Genomic DNA, 26,982 nt, shown 5'->3' with positions numbered 1-26,982 from the left:
TGCAAGGCTGAGATGTGGCATTCTCTCCACACATTCGCATCTTACTGTTGTCTGGAAAGGGATGGCCGATGTGACAGTAGGTTCGGCTAGTTTGTCCTCCAGAAGCTCTTCGAGGTGTTAGAACCCAACTCTCCATGCCTATGGCTCATTGTCTGGGTTCAGGCTGTCTCCCCCTCTGTTACCAACAGCACTGTGGTTATCATGCCCATTGGAACCTGGTTGGTGCCTGTTGGTCCCCTTTTGTGTTGGGGAGCAGCCTGTAGCTAGAGGTTCGCTCATATGTGAGGACTAACATCCTGCTTGTCCTCGGAGAAAGCAGAGTTGCTTACCTGTAACAGGTGTTCTCCTAGGACGGCAGGATGTTAGTCCTCACGAAACCCGCCCGCCACCCTGCGGAGTTGTGTTTCTCCTGTTTTTTATTTTAATCGTAATTCTATATTACAAGACTGGAGAGGGACCTTTCGTGGACGCATTGTTTAGGGCATGCTCAGTGTGCATAGTCAAAGTTTCAGAAACTTTGACATAAGTTTTCTATGCCGAGCCCCATCTGATGATGTCACCCATGTGTGAGGACTAACATCCTGCTGTCTTAGGAGAACACCTGTTACCGGTAAGCAACTCTGCTTAAGACAAGATATTTATTATTCAGTGGCAGTTGAATTTGGTTGATTTTAGAAAGTGCAAGGTATTTAGCATGTTGCATACTAGATATCTGCAGGCATTCTACCTTCAGACACCATTTGTGGCATAATTGTCAGCTTCCATATGACATCCGTGACAGGTGCAATTCACCTCTTCTCCCCATACTATTAATGCCCACCCCTTTCCCCCAGCCCATTCCTCCCCTTTTTCTCACCTTGACTTGTGAACGAACTCTTTTTCACACTGCTATTCAAGAAAGAAGATCTTTATTTAATGTACATAGCCACAGAATAGGTCAATTGTGTACAGTTCAATCACTGAATAAAAAAAAAAAAATGCCAACTAACTTCTTAAATTCCTGTGGACTGACCAAATCCTTGCCTGCTGAATTTCAGTTCACAAACACTCGATATATAGCACTGCTGCAGGGTTGGGCGAATAAGCCAACCCCTCTTAAAATATTTTGCTGTCCGGGACACAGGGCCATCAAAACGTTATCTCCTGAAGTTATTCTGCAATCCAGTCCTTGATTATTGAGTAAGATGTTTTCTGCCATGCGATAATGTCCTGGTCCATAGAAGATCAGGAGTCACTTATTAATTTGCAACATAGTTTGGATGGTGAGCAAGACAGGCAACTCAAATCAGCTTTCAACCAGCCATGCAAAGGGCAGGACATGGGCAGGAAGACCAATTACTTGGTATTCCCTGCCTGACCAGTTTTTAAATATTACTTGCTATATACCCCTGGACGTGGTCAAGCCTGCCTCACTATACTACAACTGAATATGGTGTCTTCCCAACCCCAGCATGCCACATCCATACCACCTGCAAGCTCTCCTTAGCAGGGTGGGATAGGAGCAAAAATGGCTGGAAGAAGAGGTTGGTGAGCAGACTGGCCTGCATTTATATCTGTGGCTGCCAGTCAACCCTAGCCTTCACCTCTTCTCCCCAAGCCATGCCCCTGGGATCCATAGGCAGAGCTTTTGCCTCAGTTGTGGCCTCCCCACCTCTAGATGGGGATGGATCAGCTCCTTTATAGTCTGGATTTACGTACAAATCCAGCTGCCCAAAGATGTTACAGTAGAAGAAGCATCACATTATACAATGTTTCTTTTAAAATGTACACCATGAAGTCTATAATCAGACACAATCTGACTAGCAAATTAGTAGAAACCACACTATTGAATATAGCCAGCTATTTTAAAGTTAGCCAGCTAACTATAGCTGACTAACTTTAGGACAGCTCTTTGGCCCAACCAGATTTAGCCGGCTAAGTCATCCATCTAACTGAATATCAGAATTAGCTGGCTAACTTAACCGGCTAACTCAACTCCTCCCATTTACGCCCCTGGAATATCCTAACTTAGCTGGCTAAATTCTAGCTGATTATCTTATTAACTGGCTAGAATTTAGCCGGATAAATGTTCAAATATTAATTTAGCTGGCTAACTGCTTTTGAATATGGATCTCCACAAGGTTATTGGAAAAAAATGTCTTGTAACTAAGGATTAGGCTACCATGAAAATTATGGAAATGTAAGTTAAACTATATGTATATGTTTAAAAATGTTCAATAAATGTTTCTAGAACATTACTGTGCTTGCAGTAGTTTGTCAATTTTCCCTCCTTTTAAATGAAGCAAAATAGATTTTTAACAAGTTTTGAATACTGGAAGGCTTACATAAAAAAACAATTTTGACTTACTGTAATTTTTTGTCATGTTTGTGTATACAGCCATAGCAGGGTAAGGTATACGCTATCTGCTCAAGTGTGGATAATAAAATTTATGTTTTAGCCAAGTGGATTGGCACAAGGTTATAGAGCTGTTCATATCTACATTGCAAATGTAATCTGCTCTCATCTGGTGGTGACTGAAGGTCATTATCTTCTGCCATCTGTGCTCTGGGATATTAAAAATTGCTTGGTAGTCTCAATCCACTTTGTAGGGGACAGGCGCTACCTTTTTTACTAAAACCTATCATCAGCTCCGAAACCACTAAAATCTGAAAAAGAAATCCAAGTTTCAGGGAGATTCTGGCTGTGGCTGTAAATTCCCCTAGGCATTCCCACAGTGAGGGCAGTTCATCTTCACACTAGTGTCAAGAATTGTGACAGCCTCCAAGGGCCCAGATGCCAGCCTCCCTGAGGTGTCCCAGATGATCTCCCTCAGGTGTCCCAATAAGGTGTATAATTCATCCCTGCTTCCAAGGAGGCACTGGCACTAGCAGGTTTTGATGAGGAGTTGGAAAGATGGATCCAAGCAGGTATTGAACTGCAGAGTTGCAAGCACTGGTGCATTGACATCATTGATAGCCTCGTGAACAGAGTGTCAACCTCTGCTGGAGACTCTGATGGCATCTGATGGAAGTGACCTATTGCCAGTTTCTAGAGAGACATCAGAATTGACATTGACATTGTTGTCAATTTGAAATGCATGGGGTGAGGAAACTTCCCCAAGGCGCAGAAGTTCATCAGTGTCTGGCGTAAGTTCTAAAACAAAGAAAAAAAAAAAAGGTAGGGCCTTTTAAGGGGTCAGGAAGGAGAGGGGAAGAGGGAGGGTAGGTAGGGGGATAGGAAAGTTCCCTCCCAGTCCACTCCTTAATTGGAGCGGACTGGGAGGGAACTGGGGGAGGCTCAATCTCGTTACATAAGAAAATGCCATACTGGGTCAGACCAAGGGTCCATCAAGCCCAGCATCCTGTTTCCAACAGTGGCCAATCCAGGCCATAAGAACCTGGCAAGTACCCAAAAACTAAGTCTATTCCATGTAACCATTGCTAATGGCAGTGGCTATTCTCTAAGTGAACTTAATAGCAGGTAGTGGACTTCTCCTCCAAGAACTTATCCAATCCTTTTTTAAACACAGCTATACTAACTGCACGAACCACATTCTCTGGCAACAAATTCCAGAGTTTAATTGTGCGTTGAGTAAAAAAGAACTTCCTCCGATTAGTTTTAAATGTGCCCCATGCTAACTTCATGGAGTGCCCCCTAGTCTTTCTATTATCCGAAAGAGTAAATAACCGATTCACATCTACCCGTTCTAGACCTCTCATGATTTTAAACACCTCTATCATATCCCCCCTCAGTCGTCTCTTCTCCAAGCTGAAAAGTCCTAACCTCTTTAGTCTTTCCTCATAGGGGAGCTGTTCCATTCCCCTTATCATTTTGGTTGCCCTTCTCTGTACCTTCTCCATCGCAATTATATCTTTTTTGAGATGCGACGACCAGAATTGTACACAGTATTCAAGGTGCGGTCTCACCATGGAGCGATACAGAGGCATTATGACATTTTCCGTTTTATTCACCATTCCCTTTCTAATAATTCCCAACATTGTTTGCTTTTTTGATTGCCGCAGCACACTGAACCGATGATTTCAATGTGTTATCCACTATGATACCTAGATCTCTTTCTTGGGTTGTAGCACCTAATATGGAACATAAATTGCCGCACATAAATTGCATTTTTCAGTCCATGTAAAAGGCCCCCCCCCCCCCCTTGTGCGCACCACCCTGGATTTTAATATGCGCGACGCACACATGTTATAAAATCGCGCACCCAAGTGCACGCGCTGGATAGTGCAAGCATATGGACGCGCGCACTTATGTTTTTAAAATCTACCCCACATTGAAAAGAGATTTGGGGATCTGGAGTCCGGGTGGAGTTTGCATTTACACGCATACCTCTCAAATTTGAAAAGTGTATGCATACATTTTCTTAGGAAATCTTCCAAAATTAGCAGGTGTAACTTGTGCTAGAAGTTTTGCCAGGATAGTTTTCAAAGCGAGCTTAGGCAAATTAAATTTGCTTTGAAAATGGGTGCAATTTGTGTGTAACAATAGAATTACCCCCTAAATGTGTGGAATACTCCACATAGTAATTTGGATAGAATATTATGTAAGTTCAGTTGTATGTGTGTGAAGATTTTATTCAACAATTCGATGTTATCAATAACTACACTTTCATTAAATTCTCTTAGGTGTCAATCTTATTGAAAGCAGCATAACATTTCTAACTACTTGTTTTACCATATTTTTCTGAGATGGTCTTTGAACAAAAGATTAACATTTTTTTCAGACATACATTTACATTAGAACCACGTAATAAATATGTGTGTTTATCACAGCTGACGGCAGAGCAGAGTTGCTAAAGATTAATCTTCGAGAAGTTGACTTGGAGCCTGATGTTGATCTTGAGTTAATTGCTGAGAAAATTGATGGCTATTCTGGTGCTGACATCACTAACGTTTGCAGGTATTTTAATTTGTTTTAATTAAGTGCATAGATAAAATAGCTGGGTGAACATTTGGTCATCTACAGTATGTGCTAAGTCAGGAAATATATGGAATGAATTTTCAGACATTCACACGGTTTGTGCACTTAAAATTGGCAAATATGTGTATAAATAATAGTAGCTTTTATGTGGGCCAAGTAAATTTTCTAAAGGCTACAAGCTTGCACGTACTCCTGCTCATGCAGAAAACTATATGAAAGAAAGAAGGTGTTTTGAGGGTGTTCCTGGGTGGAATTAGTGTGTATATACTTGCATAAGTGGCATATGAGCAAATATCAGCAAAAATGCATGTATGCTTTAACACCTGATACGTAGCAGAATTTAAATCTGTCTTCTTTTGTCTGTACTTCTTTGGGTGGGAAATCTAGAGCAAGTGATGAAGGGGCCTGGGTGAAATAGTGGAGGTCTGAGTCAACTGGTGCTTGGAAGTACGTGCACAAGTAAGAATTCTCCATTGACAAACAGGGCTGAATTAGTTATGACACATGGAGCGATGTCATCAGATGCACCAAATAGACTCCTCTGAGCTCAGTAGAGCTTTTGCTCCACTGAGCATGTGTGGGAGTTTCAGCATGAGTACTGCTTAATGAGTTTTCAGTCATTTTTTTTTCCATATTACCAGCTGGATGTGTGCTCCTCTGTCTTATTGGAAAATTGTATTTCTAAACCCTTCAGGTTTTCTCCTTTTTCTTTTTTTTTCTCTTGCCTTATTGCTTCAATAGCCTTTTAACCGCACTTTTCAGTGTTACAAACAAAACAAAAAAAAAAAGGCAATACATAGGCCCAAGAAGTCTAGCATAAGTGACTTTAAAGACTCCTTCTGCAGGCACAAGATTTCCTTCACAGATGGACCCGATCTTTATTAGAAGTGCCTGGGGCTCTATCATGACTCGACCAATTGTTATAATTGTGGCTGGATATCCCCAGGGCTTAGAAGAATCGGGCTTATAAGATGACTGAGCTCAGGGGCTTTTGAAGCTTCTCTTCTTCTGTGAGCTCTGTGTGTGTGGTGAGTTTAAGCAGGGGGTTCCGTGTCTAGGGATCTCATCACTGCAGATGCATCAGAGTTGAATAGATTGAAGAAGTGTCAGGCCTTAGATCCTTCATCTGCATCAGAGCTTAGAAAGTGAGCATGGGCTTCCTGGATGCCATCTGTGCAGGACCTCAACACACCAGCTAAACTGAATCCTTCTGCCTCTTCAAAGCCAGGGACCTCAGCACTGGTGATACACATGGATCTAGCATAGTCGGCACCGTCAAAGCCTAAAGACTCAGCGTGGTCAGTACCATCAAAGTATGTAGATTCAGCAAGGGCTGTCCCATCAACACAGAATTGTCAGCACTATTGAGGCACCGGACTCCAATGACACCATTGACATTTAATCACTGGGCATCAAAGGAAAAGATTCTCTAGAAGCCATTGGTGTGAGGACCAATGTTCCCTCTGATTTTTTTCCTAGTGTGCAGATGACCCATTAGCCTGAGCAACATCAAAATGCTGTTATGTAAGATGCACAGGGAAATGTTCTCATGAGATACTATACAGTCTCTCTTTTTCTGAGACACACATGCTCACTGACACATGCACACACGCTCTCTGACACACAATCACACTCTCGGGTCAAGAACATGTAAACCATAGAGCCTACTGAATAAGTGACTACAAATTAGAAATTTAATTTGTGGCTGGCAAGTTCTAAAACTAGAACTTGCCAGCAATGCAAAACTGGAGAAAAAGAAACACCTTTCCAAACTGATAAAGTATGAAATACTTCTCACAAAAGAATGAGTAGGAAGAACACCTGGGAGGACCTAACATTCACTCTATTTGGTTTTCCTCACCCAAAGCAGTACAATAAAAATATTAAATATCTAAAAATACATTAGCAAAAATAAATATAATACTGTCTTTATTCCTAAAGTGCTGCATATCAGCCTCTAATACATAAAAACAGGAGGAACTTTGGCAATCACTGTCCTTCTAGGTGTCTATCAACACCCCTCCTCCCCGTGATGAAAGAGTGAGAGCTCCATGGGAGGAGCATGAGGGGAGACTTGAGGGACTGCAGGGGATAGGGAGGGTCTGGAGCAGCTGTTGAAAAGGTGAGCAGTTTAGAGGAACAGTGGATGGGGATAAAACTCTCATCCCCTACACCAGTGTTTCTCAACTCTCTCCTGAAGGCACACCTAACCAATCAAGTTTTCAGGATTGACAAAATGAATATGCATGAGATAGATTTGCATACATTCAGATCCAGTGCATACAAATCTATTTAATGCATATTTATTGTGGCAATTCTGAAACCCCAGCTGGCTAAGTATGCCTCTAGGAGAGGGTTGGGAAACACTGCCCCTATACCATGCACCTGTCCCAAACAGCCTCACCCTCATCCCCCTTCTTCTCCCACTCCAAGCCTACCTCCAGCCCCCTCACGCACATTCCCTCCTCCCTCCTCCTCCAAGCCCGGCTCTGGTCCCCCTCACAACTCATTCCCCCCCTGCCCTCCAAGCCTGTTTCTGTCCCCCTCCTCCCCTCTCTTCCCAGCCAGTCTGAGCTCAGCTCCTCCCCCTTCATTTCCCTATCTCGTTTCTACCGCGTAAGTCGTGGGATTTTAAAAGGGGCGCATGCCAACACCATTCCCGGTTTACCAGTTTGTCCACCAGTTCATCCAGTTAACAGCTAGGTCCTTCAACCCCCACCTGTACCCCAGACCCTTTAAAACCCTCAGAAATGTCCTGATTGTGCACTTGTCATCCATAGCAGAAGTAAATTTATGCAACAGGAGACCTCTGTGCATGCCGGGGCACAGAATTATCCACAGGATTTAGCTTATGCAGGCTGTTTGAAAAATACCCTCTCTATGTCAGACTACACCTTTTCACATAATCCTTATGCTTCTCTTTGTTTACCTTCTGTCCATCTTGGCTTGAGAACACATTGTAGAAGTTATATGGCTGATGCCAGATCTTGTAACATAGTATAACCCTGAGCTCTTTGGGCTGTGATAGAGATTAGTTCCTCTGCCTGCTCTCATTGTACCCCAAGAGTCAACAATTCAGTGTTTGAATACTTTGAGTATACTTCAGCTTCTTGTGGTGCTTTGTCTCAAGAGAGCTTTAGTACAACAGCATCTTGCTAGTAGTCTATTGCCTCTGCATAACCATGCCTTGGGACTGTTTGGAATCTTTTTTAAAAGATTGGATAAAATCTTCAAGGTACTCCAGTTCTAAGGCCACTTTGGTAGTTAAAGTATTCCTCTGTGCAATAGTTTCATGACTGTTTTGGTGACTCGGGAATGTTTGTCTGCCAATGCAGGCTTTGGTGCCTTGAGATCACCTAATTGTAGCAACAAAGCTGAAGCCCATTTGTAAATTATGTTTGTTTGCTAAACATCATAATCCATTTCGTATATTCATCCCTTAGCTTTCCTTACCCATGTGTTTTTTACAAGTTTTTCTCTGTCTTATCAAGGGTGACCTTGTGCTTTCTCAGCATGTTAGTTGATAGACCACTCAATAGAATTCTGACTGAGGCAATCAGCCAACATGATTTTGAACTTTTGTCTTCGATTTTAGTGACAAAGGAAGTAAATGTGTTTCTATCAAGTTGAGGGATGGTATAAGGAGGCAGGAGTTGGAAGAGCATGTTGATGACTAGCAGTGAAATTTTATACTCTATCTAAAATGTAAAGGATAACTGGAGACATTTTCACAAAATAGAGAAATATTGCAAATATGGAGCTGGTCCATAGTAATTTGGATGTACTCAGATATAAAAGCTGGAACTTGTGGAGCATGTTGAAGTAAAGAGTTGTAATAGTTAAGAAGCTCCAAAGAGACTGATAAATATTTCAGCTAAAAAAGAATCAAGGATATGGTGGATACAGGAAATTTTGCAGAAGCATTGTATACACTTTTGCAAAACATGTAAGTAATAAGAATATAAGAACATGCCATGCTGGGTCAGATCAAGGGTCCATCAAGCCCAACATCCGATTTCCAAAAGAGGACAAACCAGGTCACAAAAACCTGGCAAGTACCCAAACACTAAGAAAATCCCATGCTACTGATGCCAGTAGTAGCAGAGGCCATTCCCTAAGTCAACTTGATTAATAGCAGGTAATGGACTTCTCCTCCAAGAACTTATTCAAACCTATTTTAAACCTAGCTACACTATTTGCTCTAACCACTAGGCTACTCCTCCACTCTAGGAGAGCTGTTCCATCCCTTTATCATTTTGGTCACCCTTTTCTGTACCTTCTCCATTGCAACTATATCTTTTTTGAGATGCGGTGACCAGAATTGTACACAGTATATTCAAGGTGTGGTCTCACCATGGAGCGATACAGAGGCATTATGACATTTTCCTTTTTGTTAACCATTCCCTTCTTAATTCCTAACATTCTGTTTGCTTTTTTGACTGCTGCAGCTCCCTGAGCTGATGATTTCAAAGTATTATCCACTATGATGCCTAGATCTTTTTCCTGAGTGGTAGCTCCTAATTTGGAACCTAACATCATGTAACTACAGCAAGGGTTATTTTTTTCCTATATGCAACATCTTGCACTTGTCCACATTAAATTTTCATCTGCCATTTGAATGCCCAGTCTTCCAGTCACGCAAGGTCCTCCTGCAATGTATCTCAATCCGCTTGTGATTTAACTACTCTGAATAATTTTGTATCATCTGCAAATTTGATAACCTCACTCGTATTCCTTTCCAGATCATTTATAAATTTATTGAAAAGCACTGGTCCAATTCAGATCCCTGAGACTCTCCACTGTTTACCCTTTTCCACTGAGAAAATTGACCATTTAATCCTACTCTGTTCTTGTCTTTTAACCAGTTTGTAATCCACGAAAGGACATCACCTCCTATCCCATGACTTTTTAGTTTTCTTAGAAGCCTCTCATGAGGGACTTTGTCAAACGCCTTTTGAAAATCCAAATACTCTAGATCAGGGGTCCCCAAACTCAGTCCTCGAGGGCCGCAACATAGTCACGTTTTCAGGATTTCCACAATGAATATGCATGAGATCAATTTCTTGCACTGACTTCAATGTGTGAAAATAGATCTCATGCATATTCATTGTGGAAATCCTGAAAACCTGACTGGGTTGTGGCCCTCAAAGACTGAGTTTGGAGACCTCTGCTCTAGATCTGCCAGTTCACCTTTATCCACATGATTATTAACCCTTTCAAAAAAATGAAGCAGATTTGTGAGGCAAGACTTCCCTTGAGTAAATCCATGTTGACTCTGTTCCATTAAACCATGTCTTTCTACATGCTCTTGATTTTGATCTTTTTCCACTATTTTTCCCAGCACTGAAGTCAGGCTCACTGGTCTATAATTTCCAGATTGCCCCTGGAGCCCTTTTTAAATAATGGTGTTACATTGGACACCCTCCAGTCTTCAGGTACAATGGATGATTTTAATGATAGGTTACAAATTTTAACTAGTAGATCTGAAATTTCAATCTAGCCTACTACATCTTCCAGGTTCACAGTGATTTGGTTCAGTTCATCTGACTCATCACCCTTGAAAACCATCTCCGGAACTGGTATCTTTCCACATCCTCATTAGTAAACACAGAAGCAATGGTCTTATCTTCTCCAAGAGCCCCTTTAAACCCCTTGGTCATCTAAAGGTCCAACCGACTCCTTCACAGGTTTCTTGCTTCGGATATATTTTTAAAAGTTTTTATTATGAGTTTTTGCCTCTGCGGCCAACTTCATTTCAAATTCTCTCTTCGTCTGTCTTATTGTTTTTTACACTTAACTTGACAATGCTTATGCTTTTTCCCATTTTCTTCAGATGGATCATCCTTCCAAATTTTGAAGGATATTTTTTTTGGCTAAAATAGCCTCTTTCAACTTACCTTTTAACCATGCTGGTAATTGTTTTGCCTTCCTTCCACCTTTCTTAATGCGTGGAATACATCTGGACTGTGCGTATAGGATTATATTTTTAAACAATGTCCATACCTGTTCAAAACTTTTAACCTTTGCAGCTGCATCTTTCAGTTTTTTCCTATTTTCCTCAAAGTTTCCCTTTTGAAAATTTAGTGTTAGAGCTGTAGATTTACCTATTGTCTCCCTTCCAGTTATTAGTTTAAATTTGATCATGTTATGATCACTATTGCCAAGTGGCCCCACCACCGTTACCTCTCTCACCAAATCCTGCGTTCCACTAAGAATTAAATCTAAAAACTCCCTCTCTCGTTGGTTCCTGAACCAATTGCTCCATGAAGCAGTCATTTATTACTTCCAAGAACTTTGTCTCTAGCATGTCTTGATGTTACATTTACCCAGTCAAAATTGGGGCAAATTGAAATCTCCCATTATTACTGCACTGCCACATTGGTTAGCTTCCCTGATTTCTTAAGGTGATGTAAGTGAAGATTGTGGCTATTGGTGGTAAAAGCAGCATTTAGATCAAGGGAGGATAAAGAACAAGAAAGAACTCGTGGCCAAAGAGCCTGACAACCCAGTGGAAGCATTAAAACCCCAGATGAAAAAAAATTAGAGGAAGCGGTACGGCATAAAGCGATTACGAAAAAAAAAAATATGTAATAGTTACCAGACAGTCTGGTAGCACCGTACATATATTTTCTTCCGAAGATTCATAAGTCCCTGGCCGAACCCCCTGGGAGGCCTATTGTGTCGGGCATAGGCTTGATTTTTGAGTCTATTGCGAAGTTTGTAGATAGTTTTCTGCAAGATAAGGTGGTTGAGATAAGGTCTTATATAAGAGATTCTACAGAGTTTTGGGGTTGTCTGAGTGAAGTGGGCTCTATGGGAGAGCATCATCGGTTTGTGACCGCGGATGTTACAGCATTGTACACCAATATACCTCAGTGAGGCTGTGGAGGTTGTGAATCAAGTGTTAGCTGAGAAAGCTAGGAAGAATGAAATTTCAACTGTGAGGATGAGTTACATCTTGAAACTGGCAGAGATAATAGGTGAGTTTTATTTCACGTTTCAAGGCATTTTTTATAGACAAGTGAAGGGTATCCCTATGGGATCACCAGTCGCTCCGTCTATAGCTTGCTTGTATATGTCACAGTTTGAAGAAATGTATATTTATTCCAGTCCTTCTCCCACATTAAATGTTTTAAAAGATTTATGCATGATCTTTTTTGGATCTGGGAGGGAGAAGATGTAACTCTACAGGAATTTGAGTTGTGGTTGAATTCGGCTGATCAGAATCTTCATTTTACCATTCAAAGTAATAAGGAAGAGATTGATTTTCTTGATATTAGGGTATATTGTATTAATAAGAAAATTGAGACAACTGTATTTGTGAAAGAGACTGACAGGAATTCTATTTTATACTTTGAAAGCTTTCATCCTAAGCGGCTTAGAGAGAATGTTCCGGTGAGCCAATTTTTGAGATACAGGAGAATTTGTTCTTCAGTGACTGAATACAAGAAGAAGGCTGAATTTTTATGTCAGAAGTTTATGGTACGAGGATACCCCAGAAAATGTGTAAGACCTGCGTATAAACGGGGATTATATGCTCAGAGGGAGAATTTGCTTGTGAAATCTCAAAAAGAGTCATTAGATAGAATAGTTTGTTGTCTGCCGTACTCTGTGAGATGCTCTTCGATTAGAAAAATTATGAGACATTGGGCACTATTGAATACCATTTCAGGATGTGAAGACCCCCCTGTTTTTGCATATTCTAAGGGTCAGAATTTAAGAGTTATGGTAACAAATAGGGATGATAGACAATTGCAAATTGAGTGAGGATGATAAATGTCAGGAGTGTTCAGTTTGTCAAAATAGAGTGGAGTTGCAGAGTTATCAGTATGACAGGAATAAGGACCCATATATAATTAAGGGTGAGTATTTATGTACATCTAAGAGTCATTTATGGTATTGTGTGCCGCTGTGGTGCTCTGTACAACCGTACGGTTTAAATAATGGTGTGGATTGGGAGGCGTTTTATAGATAGGGTATATGAAGTGGCGTGTCGAGATGTGGTAGGCATGGAGAAATATATGGTGGGGGATATATGTGGATATAACGGAGTATATTTGTTGTGATAGATATATATATATAGATATAGATATAGATAGATATAGATATATATATGGGTGATATATGTGGATATAGGTTTGGAGTCTAATTGTTGTGAGTGTATGGGGGTTGCTAGATATGGTGGGATGTCTGAGCGTTTGGTGTAGTGTTGAGAGCATGTTTTGGGATGAGTAATTTATGGATGTGATAGATGGGATTGTGGTGGTGTATGACTGGATACATATGGTTGATAATGTGACATTTTGGTATGGGATGGTGAGAGATGGAGATTTCGTGATATATATGTGGATATAAGTCTTGGAACATAATTGTGGTGATACATAAGGGGAGATATTTGGATATAAGATTTGGAGCACACTTGTTGTGGTTGTATGGGGGTCAATAGATGTGGTGGATGTTTGAGCGTATGGTGCAGTGATGAGAGGATGTTTTGGGGATGGATGATTTATGTTGAGAGTATGTGAGATACTGGATCGCGGTGGTGTATGACTGGATATTGATGTTTAATTTGGGTGCCGGTTGGTATTGTGTGTGAGTGTATGGTTGAGGGTTTACATAAAGTTGTTCGAGTTTGATATGGGTTATTTGGGTGATGTGATGACATGTGCTACAGATAAATTTGGTTGATTGGTTGCGTCAATTACGTGATGAGGTGGGTTGTGAGTTGAGTGATAGGGACACCATCTTAAAAGAGATGAAGACACCTTGGTCTGGCTGTCGCCGTTAATTGTGTGATATGGGTTCAATCGTCCGGTTTGAAGATATTTTGTGTAAGCGATGATGTGCCTTTGATGGTAAGATTTAATATTAGTGCCTAATGTCAGCTAGAGATAGGAGGAATAGGTTATTGAGTAAGATTTGTTATGGTATATGTATGTACCTTTTTCTTGAACAGGTACATGTGAATCAGATATGGCTGTCGGAATTGGGTGGAGTTTCTTTATCGTTTGAAGATAATGTGAAAGATTGTATGAGGAATTTTAAGGTTGGATATTTAAAAAAAAATTATGAGCTAGATGAAGGATATTGTTGAATTGAGTAGTCTTGAATATTAGAATAATATCTTTATAGCATATGTTTTTTGTTGTAGGGTGACTAATTGTTAGCGGTGATGGACATGAACAGATATTGAGATCATTGGAGAAAGTGAGTTAATATTTAGTGAGATGGGGAGATAGATATTAAATCACTTTTGGGGTATTTTAATGTTTTTAATATTATTTTTGTGTATTGAGGTATTCTGTGAGTCTGGAGATGTCAATTCATAAATGATCTTGGCGCAAGTTGTCCCCTGAAGAAGCTTACGCGAAACAAGTAACCTTGTAGGGAACATTGGAAAAAGGGTTCCAGTGAGGGAGCATTGGAAAAAGTCCATTGAAGAGGATTTGGGAATATTAAACAAATTAAAAAAAAAAAAAAAGGGAGGGAGGGATAAAAGATAATTTAATAGATTGAATCTCCTGAGATTGTAAAACGGTGCACTACAGATATTTTATGTTGGGTGGGGGAATGTGTGTTGAATGTATGTTGGGATATGTTTTAAGAAAATGCCTTTGAGCATTACTGGCATGTCCATGATATAAATGTTTACATAAGTTGATGTGAAGATATATCTGTACCAATTTTTGTAATTTGTGTACTTGTTTGTTATATGTGAATAAATAAAATTGAGAAATATTTAATAATGTGATTTAACATGGTGTTATAATTAATGTATTTTGGAGATATTGTTAGTATTGTGTATACTTTAACATATAATCATTGTGATGTTCCATATATATATATATATATTAGGAATTAGGGAACTATAGTTCTCTCTGTGTTGTATTACCAAAGAGCAAAAGACCATTTACCACATAAATGGCAATAATTGTGTGAGTGGGCAGACTAAACAGGCCATATGGTCCTTTTTCTACCGTCATGTTTTTATGAAAATCAAGTCAAGATTGGGAAGTAGCAAGAGTGAAGAAGGGCATCTATAGCTTGGTACAAGGATTCCTAACATGTTTTGAAATGAGAGTTCTAGAAATTATAAGAACTATGAATGCCCTTATCTTATTTTCTAGTGACATAAGAAAGCTGTTGATACCTTCACGGTGGTGCCCATCCTGACTGAGAGTCTAAAGCTCATTAGAATACCATGACTTAGGGAGGACAATAGATAAGAGAAAGTTTAAAGTTGAAACAAGGTAAGAGGAGGCTAGTGAGGTGAGAAAAATGAATAGTGTTTTGAGGAAAACCTAGAAATGATTCACATCACTTTCATACCTAGGTAGAACAAGAGAGGTGGTAGATTTGATGAAAATGAATGAAATGTTTCTTTGAAGTATGCAATTTATATGGAATGGCATGCTTAAGGTTAGTACTCATGCATTTATGTATGTTTCTAGAGATGCCTCCATGATGGCAATGCGACGTCGGATCCAGGGTTTAAGTCCAGAAGAGATCCGCGCTTTATCTAAGGAAGAATTACAGATGCCTGTTACTCTGATAGACTTTGAGCTGGCTTTAAAGAAAATCTCTAAATCTGTATCTGCTGCTGACATAGAGAAGTATGAAAAATGGATGGCTGAGTTTGGATCTGCCTAATTTTCATGCATCGTTTTATTTCCTATAGTTTCTACCATTATATTTATTTATGAAGCAGAAAAAATTCCAATGGATTCTAGTCACAAAATATCCCTTTTGGAAGAATATTTTGCTTATAAGCACATTTGTATTTCTGTGTTCTTGTAGCAAGAAAGTCCAAGGCAACTATTTCAAAGGTTGAACACTCCTTTGTTTTCTTTGTATTCTTTGGGTATTAAAATGGTTACAATCAAACTTCAGATATATTTGGGTATTAAAAATGTATACAGTAACAAAAATCTAATGCATTAGATTTCCCTTTAAGATGTATCAAATCATAGTTAGGAAATCAAGTAATTGTTGAAACATTTCAGTCTCTCTCTCATCCTGTGTAGGAATGTCTCATGCTTAGAACATTCTCTCCATTTTAAACAGTTTTACATTTGAACTATGTTAACAATATTTTTCTTATTGGGGCCTTATAAGGGTGGTCTCACATTATTCCTTTTGATGTGAGAATCTCAGGGCAAAGCAAGAGGTTCTGACATAAAGAGATGACAGACTAAGCCAGTCTTGTAATGATCAAAAATCACAGAATTAAGTTAAAATATTGTTTGTTTGGCTAGTAAAAGGAAGTGAAATTTTCTTAAAATATAAGAATTCATCATTTTTTTAAACCAATAATCAACTGTGATGAAATGAGCTACTTAAAAAATGTAATTAAATAAATAGTTGAAACAATTCTTTGTAAACCTGTTCTGTACTTTATAATAAATTCTGCTGTCAGAAAAGTCTTATTGTATAAGAAAGTTATTTTGTGGAGTTTGGGCAGCCAGCAATGGTCAGAACTGATGTGTAGGTGGCTTTAGCCACGCAAATGACTATAGCGGCCTCATGGAAGCAAGTGAACAGCCCACAGAGCTCGGCAGTCTGGAAGAGAATGTCGAGTGTTTATTATTTGAGCAAGTTAACAGCTCTTCGACAGGATCGACTGGAACGTTTTCAGAAGTTATGGATGTCCTATGAGCATTGGGTGATGTGCAACTGTACTCCCTGATCTGGGAACCTTAGATATTACAATGATTATCAGTTAGCGGGATTGTGGAATATCAGGTCATTTATCCTTATCATTTATACTTATGATTGTAGAATAGTATATCCAGAGGGGGGTGGGGGGAGGGGGGGCATATCATGTCAAGTCCTGTCAGTTACTAAGGGTTGGCTATACTACTGGTTACAAGTTTGTGTATTTTGTACCTGCGGGCGCCTTATGCTTATGTATCATTGACATTCACAATAATAAAACTTTAAATGAAAAAAAAAAAAGAACTGATGTGTAGTTCTGAAGCTGTATAATATGGGGCAGATTTTAAAACCTGCGCACCGGCGCAGATTTGTTCACGCAACCTGGCGCAAACAAATCTACGCCCGATTTTATAACATGCGCGCGCTGCTGCGCGCATGCTATAAAATCCAGGGTCGGCACGCGCAAGGAGTGCACAATTGTGCAACTTGCGTACGCTGAGCCACGAGGCTGCCTCTGTTCCCTCTGAGGCCGCTCCAAAATCGGAGTGGCCTCGAGGGAACTTTTCTACCGCTCCCCCCCCCCCACCTTCCCCTATCTAACACACCCCCCAGCCTTAACTAGATCCCCCCCACCTTTATTGCGTGCGCTAGGGATGTGAATCGTGTGCCTGATCGTTTTAACGATCTGGATCGGCTGGGGGGGAGAAAAAAATCTGATCGGCATGATTTTTTTGCAAAAAAATCGTTTTTCTGAATAGTGCGCACTAACGGAAGTGCGCACTATCAAAAAATTGTTACTTAATGGTTTAAAAGTAACATTTGAGGAAATGTTCGTTAGCTAGAGGTGCACACTAAGCCGCGCATGCTTGGTGCTGTCCCCCGTGGCCATTTTGCTACCAGATATAGCACTCACTAGCCAGAAAGAGAAAAAAAGTGCCAGCAGGCTGCAGCAGTGACAGTGCCGCCAGTAGCCAGTCTAGCCTCAGCCTGCTCTTTAAATTTAACCACTGTAAATATAATAAATTAATAATAAAGTTTTGTGTTTAGTTTTTCTATAGTATGTTAATGTTTTGAAGCTCAGGTTGCAAGTTTCTTTATTAAATGTTTTGTTTCACTTAAGTAGCATATTAAATGAAGAGAAGTACTTAATTTCATTTTATGTAAAGTTTCTTTAGTTTAATACACAGAGTACTTCATTATATTTTATGCTACTTTAGTGAAAAAAAAAAAGAAGTTTAACACAGGAACTGCAAACTTGAGCACAGTTTTCTCACCAATTTTATCTGCATGGCCCATCTGAACTTCTGAACAGACAGCTGTCCTTCAGAGACTGCCTGGCCCTTCACCTCCCCGCCCCCTCCTCTCTCCCATATACCAGCAGTGTGGGTGAGGGGGAGCAGGGATGTGAAGGGGGAGACAGCCCCTGCTTTCAGGTCTGATTTTCTGAAGAGAGCTGTCCTTCAGAGACCAGGGAGTCCTGCTTGGCCCTTCACCTCCCCCTTCCCTTCCCTTTGTCAAGCTACCAACTGTTTCCATTTCCCATCCCCCATATATTAAACCATCACCTCAGTGGGAACCTTGGTAACATCAATAGATAAGAGGGCAGCCAATAGGAATACATATTCCTTCCTAACTGACCTGAAAAGTATGAAAATGTTTCATTTTCTGTTAGTGCGCACTAACCCAATTAACGATTTTTTTACGATAAATCGGGGGAATTTCTATTGTATCGCACTCTTTAACGATTAATGACGATATTAAAAATATCAGGCGATAATTTAAATCGTTAAACGATTCACATCCCTAGCGCGTGCCATCCCCCGACACAGGCCGCTGTGTCGGAGGACTCTGGACTGCCCCCGGACCACCACCACACCCCCGGACCTGCCCCTTCCTGCCCCTTTTTCGAAGCCCCGGGACATACGCACGTCCCAAGGCTTGTGTGCACCACCGAGCCTATGCAAGATAGGCTCAGCACACGCAGGGGCAGCTTTTCGGGTGTTACGCGCGTAACCCTTTGAAAATCTGCCCCAATAGTTTTACTGATGGGGCAATTTTTAATAGGCTGCCTAGCTGTAAAGTACATGTACAGGAAGAGAGAGCAATAATGAGACATTTCGGTTCTGTTGGTAATTGCCAATCTTCTATGCAGGTAAAGGTACATGCATATGTCAGTACACATACTTTTACCTGTGTTTCTTTTTAGGCATTTCCAGGAGGGATTAAATTGGGGACGACAACTATACATCTATTTTGGATATTCATACTTAACCTGTTTTTTATTTTTTTTGCTTTAAAAATGTGATATAGAAAGGTAAGGTAAAAACCAAATCAAATAGTTTAAATGGAAATACATGATTGCTAAACTATCACTTAAAGGTTATTTTAACATAAAAATTAAATAAGTAGTATAAAAAAAATAAAAAAACAATAAATATATAAATAATGCACAAAAACAAATACTAGCAAAATTCCAACACTGCCATGTTTTGGCAGATTTCCTGCATCAGGGATGAAACCTAAATTTTATTATAATTTTAAGGTGTGCACAGCAGACAAATGCAAAACATATATGCACATATGTACACATACATAGACAGGTTTTATGCTTAAGAAAAATAGTGTGTTCCCTATCTAGAAGTATCACTGAAAATTCAAAGTTCACTTTTAGAATCTAACATGACTGCTTTGGCCGCTTCATGTGCTCCTGCTTTGATATTGGCATCATGTGAATTCTGGAAGTCTGCTTTTGCAACATTTCCAAAAGATGATGGTTGAATGATGTAAACAAACAACAAACAGAAAATCTATAAATGGTAAACATTATAAAAATATATAAATATGTAAAATAAAACAATATATTGTATGAATTAATACAATAAAAATATAAAAAATTGTGAAGGAATATATGTATTGCTTACTAATGTGTGAGAGACAATGTTAAAACATATCAAAGCAGACAAAAGCTATTAAGAGTGTTCCTAGAGAAGAATCCCCCATCAATTGCATTGTTTGTTCCTAGAAATAACTGGGTGAAAAATTTGTTTATATCACATAAACTTCTTAAAATTCCTTATATATCCAATTTGTCTGTCTTGAATAGACTGTAAGCTCTACTGAGCTGTGACTGTCTCTCAGCACAGTCTGCCATATTTCTTCTGACAAAGGATAAGTGATAATGGTGGTAAACACAATGTAAAAGAAGAGTCTGGCCTGTATGAAAATACTCACTTAGCACAGATCAAGATGGTGGTTGGACTAATATGTCAGTGGCTGGCCAATTAGGAAATATGAGATAAGACAATTTTCTTTTAACAGCCTAAGAAACTGATAAAATATGAAGAAGGTTACAATAAATAGGCAGAATTAGGGACTGGATGAAACATTGCAAACACATCCTACTGTAGGGTGGTAGCTGCAGCAGCATTTGCACTATTCTTTTTGCTTTCCAGGACATCTCTTCATTGCATTTTTTTATGCAGTGGGACTAGATAAGACAGCATGAACAGTACTCTCCAAGTATGCTGCATGAACAGCGCCATAGCTGATTAGCAGAAATGCACAAACAGAAGTAAATAACATTTTTCAAATTAAAAATCTGAGCAAGAAAAATCTAACAAAATGAGTAAATAATAAAAATATAGAAAATATAAATAAAATATGAAATATAAAATCTTGAAAATGAATCGTGAAAAGGACTGGCATGACAACTAAAAATATGCATATGTGTCTAAAATGTTAATGTGAAATATGCAAACATCATAAAAAGAAGACATAAAAATATAACATTTAAGAGGAGATTGGAAACTGAAAAATAAAGTAAATGTGAACAGATCCAAAACTGACCTGCAGTATTTTTCTTTTTTTTTTTTTTGTAACTTGAAGTATGGGGAAATGTGGTCACTATAGGCCTGTAGGGTTTGGGATTGTGTTATTCAACTGGCTATATACTGAATATAGCTGGTTAGGTCTAACGTCTGGGTAAGTGTACCCAGTTAACTTTTTAGACTTACTTCTACCATGACCAAACTTACAGGGTCATTCATTAAAACGCGATGGGCCGTTATCATGTGCGTTAGGGCGTAATCGCATGCGATTAACGCCCTAACGCATGCGATAATTACCGCATCGTGCTGTTAAGATTTCAATGAGGGAAAGGGGAGGGATTTGGGCGGGGTTAGAAAAATTTTGATTCCGGTACCACTGCAAGTGATAATGTGTTAGACATTGCCGACAGTAGTGCCAGAAATAACACCACCTTTCCCATTGGCGGTAGAGGGGTGATAGTGTGCGCCGCAACCGCAGTGGGCAAAAACACACCACCGTGATGATGTGTTTTTTGCAACTCCTCATTCCGCTATAATTATAGCAGAATGATGAATCCCAGGGTTAGTGTTAGTACTCAACCTGGCTAGGTTTAAAGAACACCGCTGCACTTCCTTTTTAAAATTCATGCAGTCATAAACAGGGTTATAATTATTTGGCAGGGCAGGAAATTCAAAACTTATGGTTTATCCAGCTAAGTCCTAACTTTCAATATGGACCTCTTAATGTCTACACCATACATGCTTGACGAAAGTTTTAGCTCCTATTACCTCTGCCAGAAAGTTTTAGCTCCTATTACCTCTGCCAGAAGTCTGTTCCATGTGTTCACAATCTTCTCTGTGAAAAAGTGTTTTCTCACATTCCTTTCGAGCCTTTCTTCCTTCAGCTTCAGATGATGACCCCTTGAAACTGCTGCCTTCTGTTACCTTTTTGAAGTCTGCTAAATATTTGACTGTTTGCATGTAAAAGTATGCGCAGAAAGTTACATCTGATTCTGAGCAGGTGTAATTTCCATGCATATGTTCCCATGCATACCCAGCACAACCCACAAATTTTCAAAGTGGACTTATGTGAACTTTAGCCCAAATTTTCAAAGTGGACTTAAGTCTGCCCTTCTACCATACACAGGCTACTGAAAATTGTTAATATGGGGAGAATATATATTTTAAGTGATATTTCTGTCTTTTGCTGCCCCAAGTGAGAGTGAGGGTCAGCAGTATTTAGGGATTTTATTATTGATTTTTTTATGTACTTTATTTCTCTATTATATTTTATTATTTAGGTTAATGTTCAAAGACGTCTGTCTGGACAAACCTCTAGGTCACATAGCAAATGATGGCAGATAGAGATCAAAATGGTCCATCCAGGAGAACAAGATGGCCGTCGTCTAAACACACCTAGACGCTCTCTCTGCAATTTTCTTCTTAAGCAATTTTCCTTTTCCTTATAATGCCACATACTAAAAGAAAAGCTAAATTAAGAGAAGTTTCAACTTCATCTCCTATATCTGATCAACGGCAACAGTGAATTGATCCATTCTTTGTGGCCCCCCTGCAAACGCCATCGGATACTAGGGCCTCGGTGGATGTCTGTGAGGAGCAAACGCTGAACCCACAGGCCGACGAAATATTGAGTCCTGGCGTGCCGCCGACTCCCTTACCTTCGTATGAAGTTTCTGATGTTAATTTTGCCAAGCAGACCTCTCTTGAGGCAGAAAGGGCTTGGGGTCAGACGGAAGCCCAGAGAAGGGATACCGTTTTGGCATTGTCTTCAGAGAGCCCTTGTTTGCAGGATTCCTCGGGCCACCTAGGTGTTTTGGATACACTTTCTACTGCTACGGGGATTGGGAACCCTACAGAAAGAGGAACTAGGGATTCTAAGGTATGCTCTTTATCACAAATCTTCCTGATTAAACCACCTACTATTACCTTAGATTCCATATGGAATGCCCTGGTATCATTAGAAACAGCTATTTTTTCCTTAGCAGTTCTGACTGAGACCAATACCAGAACACAGACAATGGAGTCTGTTTCTACTTTGGATGTAAAAATGAGAGTTTTGGATGAGCGACTGACAACTGCTGAAGCGGTTCAAAATAAACTGTTTCATGCAGATAATTACTCGAAGAAGGTGGAAAATCTGGAAAATTCCTTGAGACTTTGGAACCTGTGGGTTTTGAATTTCCCATACCTTAAATTGGTATCCTCAAAGGAAGTATTTAAGAATTATTTGACTAGGATTCTCAAGTTTCCGTTGGAAGCTATTCCAGCAATAAAAAAAAACTTCTACCTACCTTCCTCTACTGAAATGATCTCTAAAGATGCTGTACAAGATGCTTCTTTAAATATATCGGACATTTTGGAACTTACTCAAGAAACTAACATCAATGATAGCAAAACATTATTGGTAATCTTTGCTTTCCCATCAGAGAGAAACACAGTTTTGAGATTCTTTTTTAGGAATAGATCTGTTATTCTATGGATAAAAAGTTTTGATGTTTCCAGATGTTACAAGAGCCACTCAAGAACGGCGGAGGAAATTCCTTGCTATAAAATCAAATGTGATATCACGAGGAGTGAGTTTCAATTTAAGATATCCTTGTAAATGTCTGATCAAATTTCAGACTTCCAAATATTTGGTTTTTGAGCCGTCTCAGTTAAGAGCTTTCCTGGACTCCCATTCCTAAAGTTTTCTGTGGGGGTTTCGGCAATTATTGTTAATACAAGGGTTTTGTTGGGTTTTTTTTTGTTTAGTAAGGGATTTCTTCATGCTACATTCTCCTTTGTCGCTCATAAAATCCCTTGTTCTCCCCTTCTATTTTCCTTTGAAGGTTAGGAGATATATTTATATATTTCTTGCTATATAAGGTGTAATTGTAATTATTGTTGATTGTATCTCAATTACTGGTGGAAGTTAATCTTGTTTGTTTTTTTGAAAATTTGATTTAAAAAAAATTGGCCCATCCAATCTTTTCAGCCCCCATGCAGAAATGCTGCACCAAATGTTACCACAGGTTAACGCATTTCTTTATTTTCAGCCTCTAGCCCAGCGTTTCCCAACCGGTGTGCCACAGCACACTAGTGTGCCGTGACTGGAATGCAGATGGGCTGCAGTCTCGTTTCCTTTTTCCCTCCTGGCCTGCAAAATGGCCTCCTGCCAGCAGAAGGCATGAGAGAGCAGCACTTAGCAGCTGCTCCTGCTTCCCTTCTGCTGGCTCTCCTGTGCAACATAAACTGCACGGGGCTCTGAAAGCTTGTGAGACCTGCTGGCCCCATGCAATTACGATTGCAGAAGGAGACTGGCAAAGGAGGAAAAAGCAGCACTTGATAAGCCTGCTCCCAGACTTCTGTTCAGGGATTGGGGGTGGAGTGGGGAAAGGGATAGATGAATGTGCCACAATGTATGGGAGGAGTCGGAAAAGATGATGATGCCAGGAGATGGGAAACAGGGAAGTTGATTATTTCAGGGGTTGGGGAAGAAAGGTGGCGGGAGAGGGAAGATGATTCAAGGGGGTTGGAAGGAGAGGGAAGGTGGTGATGCCAGGGAGTGAGGTTGAGGGAAAATGACAGGGTGTGAGGGGAAACAGAAGATTGATGTCAGTGGGGAAAAGGAGTGGAGAGAGAGGGAAGGTGATGTCAGGGAGAGAGGAGAAGATGATAATTTTGCCAGGAAGTGAGGAAGAGGGCAAGTGATGCCAGGGTTGAAGGGACAGGTAACAGAAAGTGGTATGGGGAATGGAGGGAGAGGGAAGAGAAAAGCAATGATGCCAGGGAATGGAGAGAAAAGGAAATAGATTGTCAGGGGGTCAGGGAAGAGGGGTGGAGGCAGAAGGAAGATGATGCCAAGGGGTGAGGGAGAGGGGTGAAAGCAGAGGGAAGGAGATGATGTCAAGGGGAGAGGGAAGGTGGTGATGGGGGGCGAAGGAAGAGGGAAGGTAATGATGTGAGGGGGTGGGGAAGAGGTGGTGGAAGGTAGTGATGATTCCTGGGGATGGGGCAGAGGGATGGAGAGAGAGGGAAGGTGATAATGACACCAGAGTTGAGGAGGAGGGAGAGAGAGAAGATGATGCCAGGGGGTGGGTGAGAGGGATAGAAGGAAAGGGAAGGTAGTAATAATGATTATGATGTCAGGGGGTGCGGGAAAGTGGTGGAAGGAGAGGGAAGGTGAATGATGATGGTGGTAGTGGAAGAGGGAAGGTGATGATACCAGGGAGTTGGGGAAAGGGGTAGAAGGAAAGGAAAGGTGGTGATGCCAGGGGTGAGGAGGTGGAGAAAAGAGGTGATGTTGATGCTAAGGAATAAGGGAGAGAGGAAAGGTGATGATGATACGAGGGAGAGCGAAGAGATGGGAGAAGGAAGGTGATGATGATGTCAGGGGTGAGGGACAGGAAAGGGAAGAAGATGATGATGCCAGGGGACAGGCATGATTATGATGCTGGGAGAAAAGGGAAGGGAGAAGGTGATGATACCAAGGAGGGAGAGGGAAGAAAGAGAAAGTGATGATGGGGAAGTGGGTGGTGTGCCACAACGAAGCGATCCCTGTGCCATGAGTGCCACGAAACAAAAAAAGATTGGGAACCACTGCTCCAGCCATTAGGGATCTTTTGTATGTATCCCATACCGTTTTGAATCCAGTTACCATTCTTGTCTTCACCACACTCTTCCAGAGGGCATTCCATGCATCCACTACCCTTTCTGTAAAAAAACAAATATTTCCTGATTTTCCTGAGTCTACCCTCTTGGAGTTTCATATCATAAGCCCTAGTTTTACAGCTTCCTTTTCAACGGAAAAGGTTTGAATCATGGTGCATCATTGATAGCTTCTAGGTTTTAAAAATTCTGCATCATATCCCCCTGTCTCTCCTTTTCTCTAGGTTAAAAATATTTAGTTTCTCAAGTTTCATCTCATGTTTTTCAGTACAGACACCCCACACCCTTTTGGTTGCCTTTCTCTGGATCACTTCTATCCAGTCTCTATCCTTTTTTAGATACAGCCTCCAGAACTGAACACAATGTTCCAGAAGAGGCCTCACCCCTGACCTGTACAGGTGAATTATCACCTCGTTTTTCCTACTAGGTTTTAAATTCCCACCTCTCTAACTAGATACATGACTAAGTTATAACCTCAGTGAAATGTATCCAGATAAGGTAGGGGGTGGGGTTCTGGAGAATTTCTGGACAAGATAATTATCTAGCTAATATACCAGATAACTCAGAAATTCAGTTATCTGGATGACTTTTATTGTGCTGAGAGACATTTTTAAAGTTATTTGCATAAACTTACTTGGATAACTTTGGATGTGTCTGGGTATATTCAGTGGCACAGCTGAAATTACAATATAAATTACCTAGATACATTTATCCGGGTAACTTACCTGGATAAACTGTGACTGAATATCAACCTCATTATGGCCTAGATTCATCAAACTGCTATAAATGTAGCAGAAATAGTGCCTGCGATTTAAAAAAAAAAAAAAAAAAAAAAAAAGGGGTGTGGTTAGGGAGCAGCAGCTTCCGAGGGTCTGTTGTTCTTGGTGCACATTTCAGCAGGACAGTGCCTTAATAGCGTTGTCCCGGCCTGCCCAGATTTCAGGAACCCTTTCTTCTTTGTGTACCAGGAGATCCCCATGGTGCATGCATGCAGCCCAGCCACACAGATATCTCCTGGATTTTCTGCACACAGGGTTTTTAAAATTAACCCTTTAAATTGCTTTGTTTGTGTTCTATAGTCCTGCCAGATTAAGATCAAATATGTATTCATAGAAACATAGAAGAAACATGACATCAATAAAAGACCATATGTTCCATGCAATATGGCCCATCCATCCAATTAATTTAGCATTATAATTCTCACTTCCTTAGAGATCCCCTGTATTTAGTCCTATGCTTTCTTCAATTCAACTTTTTCTCCACCACTACCATTGGGAGGCTGTTCTTCACATCCACTACCCTTTCTATAAAGAAATGTTTCATAAGAACATAAGAAATCCTGTTTCCAACAGAGGCCAAACCAGGCCACAAGTTCCTGGCAATTACCCAAACACCAAGAAGATCCCATGCTATTGATGCAATTAATAGCAGTGGCTATTCCCTAAGTAAACTTGATTAATAGCAGTTAATGGACTTCTCCTTCCTAAGATTTCTCCTTCTCCTTCTTCCTAAGATTACTCCTAAGTCTACTCCCTTTCAAATTCTTTTAATGACCCCTTTTTCTAGAGCCTCTTTTTCATTGAAAAACGCTCACCTCAGTTCTTTGCATGTCTGTCATATTTCCCCTATCTCGCCTTTTCTCTAGGGCAGTGGTTCTCAACCTTTTTCCCATCATGACACACCTGACAGACCACGCTCACACGTGTGACAGACACACTGCTCATTGGAATTCACAGTGGAAATAAAGGCCCAGTATTATTTTTATTGTTAAGAATGACACAAGGGAAAGATACATATACTGTCTAAACAGAAATTGCATAAATAGTAAACATCCCACACCAGAACACCATTTTCCAGTTCTCAAACAGTAAACACCTTACTTAAGAAAAGGCACCGCTGAAAATATTACACCAGGCCTTAAGACATCAATACACC

The 26,982-nt window shown here is 40.3% G+C and overlaps 1 protein-coding gene across 5 annotated transcripts in view; it reads left to right on the top strand.

The window, feature by feature from the left end:
• Nucleotides 1-16,288, top strand: part of KATNAL1 (katanin catalytic subunit A1 like 1) — a 228,585-nt gene extending 212,297 nt beyond the window's left edge. For 4 of the 5 annotated variants that reach the window (XM_029602623.1, XM_029602625.1, XM_029602624.1 and 1 more), the window contains exons 10-11: nt 4,771-4,897; nt 15,370-16,288. In XM_029602623.1, the coding sequence (XP_029458483.1) occupies nt 4,771-4,897; nt 15,370-15,568 (326 nt within the window). In that variant the 3' untranslated portion in view covers nt 15,569-16,288. Of the gene's footprint in view, nt 1-4,770; nt 4,898-14,069; nt 14,126-15,369 lie in introns of all 5 variants that reach the window. The other variant, XM_029602627.1, reaches the window with a different exon arrangement.
• Nucleotides 16,289-26,982: the final 10,694 nt, after the last annotated feature.

Source organism: Rhinatrema bivittatum, chromosome 5 (genome assembly GCF_901001135.1).
Source record: "Rhinatrema bivittatum chromosome 5, aRhiBiv1.1, whole genome shotgun sequence".
Classification (NCBI taxonomy): domain Eukaryota; kingdom Metazoa; phylum Chordata; class Amphibia; order Gymnophiona; family Rhinatrematidae; genus Rhinatrema; species Rhinatrema bivittatum.
This window is presented reverse-complemented; position numbering and strand designations above follow the sequence as displayed.